The 11,695-nt window shown below is 34.7% G+C and overlaps 1 protein-coding gene across 2 annotated transcripts; it reads left to right on the plus strand.

Moving 5' to 3' along the window:
- LOC107629570 (beta-adaptin-like protein B) lies at window positions 813-8,158 on the plus strand. Of its 2 annotated transcripts, XM_016332385.2 has the most exons (15): window positions 814-1,108; window positions 1,793-1,990; window positions 2,373-2,486; window positions 2,593-2,843; window positions 3,176-3,311; window positions 3,419-3,598; window positions 3,726-3,818; window positions 4,211-4,422; window positions 4,540-4,603; window positions 4,721-4,900; window positions 5,541-5,633; window positions 6,283-6,656; window positions 6,947-7,136; window positions 7,218-7,421; window positions 7,598-8,158. In XM_016332385.2, the coding sequence occupies exons 1-15, from the start codon at window positions 1,022-1,024 to the stop codon at window positions 7,895-7,897; spliced, it is 2,676 nt and encodes an 891-aa protein (XP_016187871.1). In that variant the 5' UTR covers window positions 814-1,021; the 3' UTR covers window positions 7,898-8,158. The 2 variants fall into 2 exon arrangements, with proteins under 2 accessions (XP_016187872.1, XP_016187871.1); XM_016332386.2 differs by lacking the exon at window positions 5,541-5,633 and having other exon boundaries at window positions 813-1,108; window positions 7,598-8,115.

The following is an 11,695-nucleotide window of genomic DNA, read 5'->3' on the forward strand; positions in this document are numbered from 1 at the left end:
TATATATTGTTAATTCATTATGTGGTTAGAGGTAGGCTGCCCTAGCATGGTAGCATGCATTGATATTTGACGTACTTGCAATCTTGATTTTATGTTTCCTATTATCCTTAGATAATTTGATTTAGTTTAGTTATACTTGATTTTGAATTGAATCAATTAATATGATCAACTTATAACAGATAACAATTTCTGAAATCAATGATAAGAGCATTTTTGCATTTGATTAAAATTGAGCAATTTTCATTGGCTAGAGGGAAAAAAGATATTAAAGCATCGAAAAGTTTGAATAAAGAATTAATTGATATAAGTAGGCTGCAAGATGATATATGAACATGTAGGAGAGTTATGTTAAAGTTCACTTTGTCAGTTAATAGAAAAAATTATTCGCGAAATGCAATTTAGTGATTTACTTTGAAAATTTAAGAAATCACTAGATTAAAATGTTAACATAGTTTTAGTTGGTGAAATTTGAATATAAGTTTTCATTTTTTTTAAAGAAATTTACTCCGTTTATTATTTTTCCACTAAAATTGAAACTCCTATCTTTTCTCAATACAATTAATTCACTTGAGCATAGATATTTTTTAAATGAAAAAATTAAGAACAAATTTTTTAACCAACAATTAGCTAACGGTCATTTTTTGGCCTCATTTTTTTTCTTTTAAATTCCTCTTTCTCATTTAATCTTATTTATTCATTTTTTTTTAGTAGAAAAAATTAGTTTCTAACAAAATTATTTTAAAATTACTATGCACCATAATATCTTCATCTATCATTTTGTTTTTTCAAAATAAATCAAATGACAAGACAAAGCATCAATCCTTTTTATGCACTGGGTGCTATGGCTAAGACGACGTCGTTCCTGGTACCTCCCTCTCTGCTGGACTCGGCTGAATAAAACGTTTACAAAAATCGGATCCGTTTTACTTTTCTTCCTTTGCTTCCATTTCATTGTTCCGAAGGGGAAGAAGACGCAAGCTGAGGAAAGAAGGAGGAGGAGGAGAAGGAGAAGAAGAAGAGGATGAGTCGGAACGATTCCAAGTACTTCTCTACAACAAAGAAGGGTGAGATCCCTGAGCTCAAAGAGGAGCTCAATTCTCAGTACAAGGTAGGTCTTCTCTTCACTCCTTCCATTTTCTACGATCCTTTCATTTCCGATCTTATTCCGTTCACCGTAATTTCATTTCTTGCGACGCGCGCCGTAGATCTGTAGGGATTTTCCTTCAATTTGTAGTTTTGCCATGTCTTCGAATTTATAGATTCCTGTATTGATTCTGGATCCGAGTTGGATGCTTGATATTAGTGCATTTGTGTGCTTCCCGCGCAATTTAGGTTTCCCTTAGGTTTTTCGAAGTCGTAGGTAGAGCTTGGTTCTCTGGATAAGCATCACGGAAGTTGGCAACTGGAAAGGATAACGATTGAATGAGTGAGAAGATTCTGATTTATACCAATGTTGATTGAGTTTCTTGTTTTGATTTGTGTTTTACATTAGTCCGAAGATTTAGTGCCTTAAACTGTGAAACTCACTGCTGTGTACCTGATTTGCTTTTGTCAATTTTGTCGGTTACATATGTAATTTTTGTATGTTCAGATTGAAAACTGATCATATGGTGATTGCTGTTTTGTTATTTTTGATGCTGAATCGCTCTACATTTATGTGTTTGACATCGTTGCCCTTCCTTTTTGGTGGTCTTTCTTTTTGTTCACTTGGTTGAATAAAAATTTCATTGAATTTTAAATAAAAATGTGAAACTTACTTCTTTTTCTTACTTTTTCCTCCCATGTTTTGTAGGATAAAAGAAAAGATGCTGTGAAAAAGGTGATTGCTGCAATGACTGTTGGGAAGGATGTCTCATCCTTGTTTACAGACGTGGTGAATTGCATGCAAACTGAAAATTTGGAGCTGAAGAAGTTGGTCTACTTATATCTCATAAATTATGCAAAGAGCCAGCCTGATCTTGCCATACTTGCAGTGAATACATTTGTTAAGGTAAGAAAGCTAGAATGACAATTATTTTGTTCATTTGTTTTCTGCCCCCTAGTACTCTTTGCGATCATTAACTACTTGGATTTGTAGTTTATCTTGATTATGTATACCCTGCTCACTCTGATGCTCCCCATAGTGTGTTGCCAATTTATACCACACCTTATATTTAGCATGAGTTATTCATTCAGAAACTACTCCCCTGGTTCTGGGTGGTTTTTTATTTTATTTTTCTAATTAAGAAAAACAGAAAATTTTATCTCAAGATTGAAGCCATATTGATTTGGAATCATTTCCGTACACTCTCTGTTGTAAGTGATTCTGAATTTCTGGTGTTGAGTGTTGACTGATGCGATTATTTTTATTTAATATATAAAATGGTGTGTAGGATTCACAAGATCCAAATCCTTTAATTCGAGCCTTAGCTGTGCGGACAATGGGCTGTATTCGAGTTGATAAAATTACTGAGTATCTATGTGACCCCCTTCAAAGATGCCTAAAGGTATTTACATAGTTCTCTGAAATTTGATTTCTGATTGTGTTGATAACTGCGGCTGTTTTTCTTAGGCTACTCATCTTTAACCCTTATGCATGATATTTATTGGCAGGATGATGATCCATATGTTCGCAAGACAGCAGCCATTTGCGTTGCAAAGCTTTATGACATAAATGCAGAATTAGTTGAGGACAGGGGATTTTTGGATTCTCTGAAGGATTTGATATCCGATAATAATCCAATGGTTGTAGCTAATGCTGTTGCAGCACTTGCTGAAATTCAGGAACACAGTAGTAGACCCATCTTTGAGATCACTAGTCACACACTCTCAAAGCTCCTCACTGCTTTAAATGAATGTACAGAGTAAGTTTAATTGTATTGTTAACAGCTAATTTTAGTCATGCTTTTGTTCCCTTTAAGGTGATATATCCTTTTAAACCATTCTATTTAAAATGTGGAGATTATAATCGAAAGAAAATGGAGCATGATCTTGATGAAGTCCAGTCCTGACAAGGTCCTGACTCCTGAGCTAGTCAGTTGTATCATGGACCAGAAACATGCTAGAATTGTCTTGTTTATTTTGCAGTTAATGGGCTATTGTTGTCATGTACATCATCCTGTCATTTCTATTTCCGTATTCGATTCCATATTGTTCTAAGTTAAGCTAATAACTCTTGTTTTTACTTAATGACCAGATGGGGTCAAGTTTTTATCTTGGATGCTCTCTCTAGATACAAGGCAGCTGATGCTCGTGAGGCTGAAAACATAGTAGAAAGAGTTACTCCAAGGTTACAGCATGCCAATTGTGCAGTTGTACTATCAGCTGTTAAGGTAAATTTTATTTATTTATTTTTTTCCCCTTTACTTATTATCTTGCATTACACATTAGAGATCACATTTTGTGTGGTTTGCTAACTACAGTTTTTAATGGGATGTAGATGATTCTGCAACAAATGGAGCTCATCACCAGCACTGATGTGGTTCGAAATCTCTGTAAAAAGATGGCTCCTCCTCTTGTGACATTACTCTCTGCAGAACCCGAAATACAATATGTTGCCCTGCGGAATATCAATCTTATAGTACAAAGAAGACCAACAATTCTTGCCCATGAAATTAAGGTGGTGATCTAAAACCGATTTTGTTGAATTCTTGATTAAGAAATAGCACATTTGGGCACTAGTGAAGAACTTGTTTTCTCCAGTTCCAGATTGGGCTTATTATATAGCTCCTATTATATATCTGCAGGTGTTTTTCTGCAAGTACAATGATCCTATCTATGTGAAAATGGAAAAGTTGGAAATTATGATAAAGCTTGCATCAGACCGAAACATAGACCAGGTAAACTTTACATTATACTGCTGTTCATATTTCCGAACATGATTAGTGTAGCATTTTGGTGAAAACTGTATAGATACTTTTCGGGCAAAGATGTTGTAGTAACTCATCGTGTCCCATGGTTGAGATTCATTTCAAGCTAAGTTTTATGTAGTTTGTCTTTGCACCTTCTGTCCTTTCATTAAATAAATATGTTCTTTTCTGTATGTTCTTTATAAATAGCAAGTTATCCTGTTACACTGATGAGACTTGTATATCTTTCATTCACTTGATGCTAAATTGCAGCTTAACAGTTGCATATTAATTATCAGTGGCTGCATCCTCATGTATTATATTAACTTGTTAAGCAAGGGGCTAGTTTTGATTTCTTTAGTCCTTTGTTATTATATTTGCAGGTTTTATTGGAATTTAAGGAGTATGCTACTGAAGTTGATGTCGATTTTGTTAGAAAGGCTGTTCGCGCAATTGGTCGTTGTGCAATCAAATTAGAGAGAGCTGCTGAAAGATGCATTAGTGTTTTGCTTGAGTTGATCAAGATAAAAGTAAATTATGTGGTTCAAGAGGCAATCATTGTTATCAAAGATATATTTAGAAGATACCCCAACACGTATTATTCATTTCTCATCTGTTATATTTATTTATTTTTGGTGGTGCAAGGAGGAAGAAAGCAAAACAAATGCTATTATATTTCAGAGTTTAGTTGAACCATTGTTCCAATTTGCAGATATGAGTCCATAATTGCAACACTTTGTGAGAGCTTAGACACTTTGGACGAGCCAGAAGCCAAGGTGTTAATTTATCTGAATGTCCTTCTTATAGCTATTATGCATTGCCATGTATGCTTATCTCTTTTTTTTTTTTTTGTGGGGTGTGTGTGTCTTTTGTCTCGTCTTCTTTGCGGATAGGCTTCAATGATCTGGATTATTGGTGAATATGCGGAAAGAATTGATAATGCTGATGAGCTTCTTGAAAGTTTCTTAGAAAGTTTCCCAGAAGAGCCTGCCCAAGTCCAACTACAATTGTTGACCGCTACTGTCAAACTTTTCCTTAAGAAACCAACTGAGGGCCCACAACAGATGATTCAGGTACTGCCTCATATTGCATACAACATACTTGTCAAGAACTGAATCCCTTATTTATGGACCAATGGAAGTTCTTGAAAAGATTCTAAAATTAAAAGTTTTATGGAGAGCATAGTGAAATTTCTTGATATAATTTTATCTAGACAGCACTTTCACACCCCATTTTCAGTGTGTCCTCAAAATGCCATCTCTGAATTATATAGGAAGGGTGTCAAACAAACTGATCTTTCTCTACCAAAATTGAGTTGTAGAACCTCTGTTTTACTTAGTATGCAAACCTTTATCTATGAGATATTTTTCTTCAAAATTATAGTCTAAATTGATATATCTTAGATAATTTTGTGTATTCCTTTGTCTGCATGTTATGGACGATGATACTTTCTTCTTTCTCAAAAAATCTAAGAAATCTCTCTCTCTCTCTCTCTCTCTCTCTCTCTCTCTCTCTCTCTCAACTTTATTGAATAATATATTCCTAGAAAGGTTCCTAAAATTGTTGGAAGCAAAACAAAAAGTTTACCATTTTGTTGTTAGTTGTATAAGTTGGTTCTGGGAATCTACTATTAATTTGCGAAAGTTTCAGCAATTCTTCATGTCCATCCATCATATGATACTATGCTAATTCACTTCATAATTATTTGAACAGGTTGTTTTGAACAATGCCACTATGGAGACAGATAATCCTGATTTGCGAGATCGTGCATACATATATTGGCGTCTTCTCTCAACTGATCCTGAGGTTTGATTTCTTGAATTTTAATTAAGTCTCTGTTGTCTGCATCTGTGTCTGCACATGCTAATTAGTTGAGATGCATAGTGCACTGAAGATTAGATGCACAACTAAGTTTATTCTCTTTTAACTCGTTAAGGAGGAGTCCATAATGTGTTACCATTCTATGCAAAGTATTAAGCACACACTCCTATGATCAACCTTTAGTTGATAATTAGTGTTTATCTACATGCAAACCCTTCTTTCTCTACCAAAATTGAGTTGTAGGACCTCTGTTTTACTTAGTATGCAAACCTTTATCTGTGAGATCTTTTTCTTTAAAATTATAGTCTAAATTGATATATCTTAGATAATTGTGTGTATTCCTTTGTCTGTATGTTATGGACTATGATACTTTCTTCTTCCTCAAAAAATCTAAGAAATCTCTCTCTCTCTCTCAACTTTATTGACTAGTGTATTCCTAGAAAGGTTCCTAAAATTGTTGGAAGCCAAACAAAAAGTTTACCATTTTGTTGTTAGTTGTATAAGATGGTTCTGGGAATCTACTATTAAGCACATACTCCTATGATCAACCTTTAGGTCAAATTCTTACTTGGCTTCTCCTTTGAATATCAATTTTGAGCTGTAACATTTAATGGTACTAACTTGTCTTTCTCAGGCAGCTAAGGATGTTGTGTTAGCTGAGAAACCTGTGATAACTGATGACTCAAACCAACTTGATTCGTCTCTACTTGATGAGCTCCTTGTCAACATTGCTACATTATCTTCAGTTTATCACAAGCCTCCAGATGCATTTGTAACCCGTGCACACACCTCAGCCCAGAAAGCTGAAGATGAAGAGTATCCTGAGGGAAGTGAAACAGCATATTCTGAGTCGTCTTCTGCAAATCCTGCCAATGGTGCTGTTTCAACCCCTGCATCTGTTGCACCGCCATCACCTCCACCTGCCGTGCCTGTGCCGGATTTACTTGGTGATTTGATGGGCATGGATAATAGTCTTGTTCCTACTGATGAACCAGCTACTCCTTCTGGGTGAGTTAAACATGGATAATTTTGACACAAAACTGTGGCTTGCTTATTTGATATTTCCTATAAGATGATTGGCTATATTTTGTTCTAATTTTTTGCTTGTTTAGAACATTGTTACTTTTGTATTGAAATAGTGGCCGACAATGATTTACATGAAGCTGTAATGTATTATAATATGTTAAAATAGGGTTATGTGCATTCTGGATAAATAAACATATGTAATGGTCAAGAAATTTCTGAAACCTTACTCTGCCTTCGACGGAATTATCTTATATCTTTTGTGCTTCTTGCAGGCCTCCATTGCCTATTTTACTTCCAGCTTCAACTGGTCAGGGTTTACAAATCAGTGCACAATTGACTAGGCGAGATGGTCAAGTATTTTACAGCATGTTGTTTGAGAACAATACTCAGGTCCCACTTGATGGCTTCATGATTCAATTTAACAAGAATACATTTGGTCTTGCAGCTGGTGGACCTCTACAGGTTATTATTGCTTATATGGCTTTTTACGAATATTTCTATCAAATTAAATTAAATTTTAATATGTAGCTCAATGCTTTTCAGGTTCCACAACTGCAACCGGGCACATCGGCTAGAACACTCCTTCCTATGGTTATGTTCCAGAACATGTCCCAAGGTCCTGCTAACTCGCTTTTGCAGGTTGCTGTGAAAAACAACCAGCAGCCTGTGTGGTATTTTAACGATAAAATCCCATTCCATGTATTTTTCACTGAGGACGGTAAAATGGAACGTTCAGCTTTCCTAGAGGTATGGCTTTAGTTGGATCCCTTGTTGATCATGTTGGTTAATGGCTATAAGTTACCATTCTTTAAATCATTTTCAAAGATTCTTTTAGCATAGAAGACTAGTAGTATGTGAATCTTTGAACATAGAATAATAATTGAATTTAGAGATTAAAACCGAATTATTCACTGTGCTTGCAGACATGGAGGTCTCTTCCTGATTCAAATGAGGTTTCTAAGGACTTCCCGGCCATAGTGATTGGCAGTGTGGATGCAACACTGGAGCGTTTGGCTGCATCAAATGTGTTCTTCATTGCAAAGCGCAAGAATGCAAACCAAGATGTATTTTACTTCTCAGCTAAAATGCCACGAGGGATACCATTATTAATTGAACTTACCACAGTGGTTGGAAGTCCAGGCGTCAAGAGTGCAATCAAGACGCCAAGCCCTGAAATGTCAGCATTTTTATTTGAAGCCATCGAGACCCTTCTCAAGAGTTAACATTGTTTTTGGTTTTTGTTATTAAATTTAATTTGTTTATACATTGCTTTTTCTAGCATGTTCGCTACATATTCTGGACGGGGTTTGTAAGTTCCAAAAAAGAAATTTCACCCATTGATATATAGTTTTGGACCTGTAGACGGCGTTTTTGAGAGGTTGGCTGGCTTGTGTAATATTCTGGTTTCTTTGTAAAATGATGATAATTTCGATTCTTAGCATTTTTGTATTAGATTTTATTGGAGAACTTTTTAGATTATCAAACAGTAGTAGAGGTTTAAATTGGATGAAGTATATTATGAAACGAACATTCTAATCAGATTTCAGATCAAATGGAGAGTTGGTAAATGGGAGACACTAACATTTCAAATTTCGATTGGAGAATGGAGATGATCCTGAATGGGGCATCATGCTGCTTTTGGACCTGGGATCACTTTTGAAGGGATTCTAGCAAGGAACCTGTGTAATTAACCTTTGAAACAAGATGGGGAAGCAATGTTGTTATTGTTGTCATAGAGGTGTGGTGTGTGATACTGATATATCACAATCCAATACAAGTTCAATGCTTTAATGATAAAATGAAAAAACAAATCTAATAAATTAATTTCAACAAAACTCTTATCAAGGAATTTTATATTATGCATCACAAGTTTATTATCATGCTAGAAGAACAAGCTGACCTCCAACAAAATAAATATTATAAGAAGTCATACTAGAAGGACCTCAAGATTCTATGCCAAAGCTGCAACATAAAGGACTGTACAATATTCTAAACCAACCTTTTGACATAGTAGTAAAAGAAATCTGCTAGGAAGAAGGTCTGGACAATTTCTGATATAAGAACTATCGGTGGCCATAAACCATACCCCAAGGCAACCAACAAAAATGTCCACGGGTATCTAACACCTGTTACAAGAAATAGAATGTTAGTATGAGTAGGCACCCGGCAGACCCTGTGAACTATACCAGTAAGAAATGTGCTAATAATGGCAGCAATACTCGATTGTCTAACTTGCTATCTATCAAAATCGATGTAACTTAAATTTAAAAACTCAGCAAAGAAAAATTTGACAGGAAAATCACATACAGGCAAAGCACAAGCTCTCTAACACAGAGGAATGACATCAGGATTGTACCATTGAAAATGAAAGAAATAAACTTACAATAATGTTAATTTACACCTTTGGTTAAGGATTCTAGTGGAAAAAAGACATTAATCATCACAGCAATAGCCATAACCAAATTTACAAATAAATTAAATTCTTGACCAATATATTTCACCATAATAAATACCTAAACAATATATTTAAAGCATAATAGGCTTTATCAAATATAGAAATAAAATAATATTTTCCTAATTTTTAACTAATTATTCTATAAAAGTGTAGATCACTTTTTAAGTAATTTCACCTTATTTATGTTATTTATAACTCAAATTAATTAACATAACCTTCATACTCCCCTGTTCTATTATAAAACTCTCACACCCCTTCCCCTTAACTCCACACCCTAACACACAATTCACAAACACACACACTACTTGAATTAAACTCTTTCAAATACAGTAACACACAATTCACAAACACACACTACTTACTCTTTCAAAAAAACAATGGAGTTCCTTTCTCTCAACTTAGAGAACCAGTCTGCACTACTACCAAAGCCGAATCTTTTACGTCAGATCATCGTCGTGGCGTCTATCGCCGCCGGTGTTCAGTTTGGGTGGGCTCTACAGCTATCTTTACTGATGCCGTAGGTTCACCTCCTTGGTATTCCACACGCTTCCGCAGTTTACATCTTATTTTGCGGACCCATAAGTGGGATGCTCGTGCAGCCCATAGTAGGCTACTATAGTGACAGCTGCACGTCGCCGTTTGGACGCCGGCGGCCTTTCAATGCTGCCAGAGCCTTAGCGGTCGCCATTGCAATGCTCCTTATAGGCTACGCTGCTGACATGGGACACATGTTTGGTGACTCGCTCGAGAAGAAGGCCTGCCCGCGTGCGATAGCCATCTTCGTGGTCGGGTTCTGGATGAGTGGTACCATGACATGGTATTAGAGTGTTAGATCCGAAAGGTCAAGAGTTCAATCTTTGGTGAACTCCAAAATCAGTTTAAGTTTTTGGGAAGATGTTTATTATCACTAGTACTCGGATGGTTATTCTAGATAGTATGGAGCATGTTCATTTTGTAACTCAATAGCCCATTGTACACATTGTACAAATAGTCCATTATCTCCCTAGCAGGATCCTTTTTTTATTTATAATTTAGTATGATTTTCTTAAATATCCGGAATTCAATGATAGGAACAGCAAACAGAAATTAATGGACATTGTTGCTTTGTCACAGAAATACCTAGCATCTTCATATTACTACATTAAGAATAAGAATAAGAACAGTGAGTTAGCTTTTTCCGTATTTTAATTAATTTTTATCCTATTATTATATAAAAATATTTTAATATATTTTAAATTCACGTAACAAAATTGTTAGTGCAATTAACTTATATTATTTTATGTCATATTTCTTAATGATATAAAACATAAAAATATAACTTACTGTCACATAAATACTTAATAAAGTAAATTAATTAACAAAATATTTTAAAAATATATAATTTTATATTTTATTAGATATAAAACCATAAAAAAATTATAAAAAATTATAAAAACTGAGATAATTCTTTTATTTGACAAGTATTTATTAATTTTTTAAATTAAAAAATTAATTATAGTTATATCTATTATCAAATATATAACATTATATTTAATTATATAATATTTTAATTTTCGGTCAACTCTTAGATTTCTAGATCCGTCCATTGGTGATACCTATCGCTGTGATGATTAATGTCTTTTTTCCACTAGAATCGTTGACCAAGGGTGTAAATTAACATTATTGTAAGTTTATCTCTTTCGTTTTCAATGGTACAATCCTGATGTCATTCCTCTGAAAGATCTGTTAGAGAGTTTGTGCTTTGCCTGTATGTGATTTTTTTGCCAAATTTTTCTTCACTGAGTTTTTAAATTTAAGTTATTTTGATAGATAGCAAGTTAGACAATCAAGTATTGCTGCCATTATTAGCACATTTCTTACTGGTATAGTTTACAGAATACTGTCTGCCGGGTGCCTACTCATACTAACATTCTATTTCTTGTAACAGGTGTTAGATACCCGTGGACATTTTTGTTGGTTGCCTTGGGGTATGGTTTATGGCCACCGATGGTTCTTATATCAGAAATTGTCCAGACCTTCTTTCTAGCAGATTTCTGTTACTACTATGTCAAAAGGTTGGTTTAGAATATTGTACAGTCCTTTATGTTGCAACTTTGGCATAGAATCTTGAAGTCCTTCTAGCATGACTTCTTATAATATTTATTTTGTTGGAGGTCAGCTTGTTCTTCTAGCGTGATGATAAACTTGTGATGCACAATATAAAAGAGGAGCCAATGGAATATTTGTGCAATGTGTACAATGGAGATTTAGGGAGTATTAGAGATATAACTATTAGTGTTACCTTTTTTCATCAGCGGAAGCTTTTGAAATGAGTGGTATCATGACTAGGGGTGTCCGCGGATCGGATCGGATCGGATATTGCCAAAAATTCGATCCGATCCGCACAATTTTTATCGGATCGGATCGGATATGATATCCGCGTTTTTTAGTGCTGGATCCGATCCGATCCGATCCGCAAATGTGCGGATCGGATCGGATATCGATATATCCGCAAAATATAAAAATATTTTTAAAAGCTTATTTTTATTAAAAAATATCAATAAAATTTATTTTTTCTATTCTTTTA

This window comes from Arachis ipaensis, chromosome B03 (genome assembly GCF_000816755.2).
Source record: "Arachis ipaensis cultivar K30076 chromosome B03, Araip1.1, whole genome shotgun sequence".
Taxonomy (NCBI): domain Eukaryota; kingdom Viridiplantae; phylum Streptophyta; class Magnoliopsida; order Fabales; family Fabaceae; genus Arachis; species Arachis ipaensis.

What these genes read in the sequence shown, in the direction of transcription:
- LOC107629570 (XM_016332385.2), top strand. Translation starts at nt 1,022, where the DNA reads ATGAGTCGGAACGATTCCAAGTACTTCTCTACAACAAAGAAGGGTGAG. An exon ending in CCCTTCAAAGATGCCTAAAG is followed by an intron (nt 2,487 to 2,592) that starts GTATTTACATAG and finishes ATTTATTGGCAG; the next exon opens with GATGATGATCCATATGTTCG. An exon ending in TGGACGAGCCAGAAGCCAAG is followed by an intron (nt 4,604 to 4,720) that starts GTGTTAATTTAT and finishes CTTTGCGGATAG; the next exon opens with GCTTCAATGATCTGGATTAT.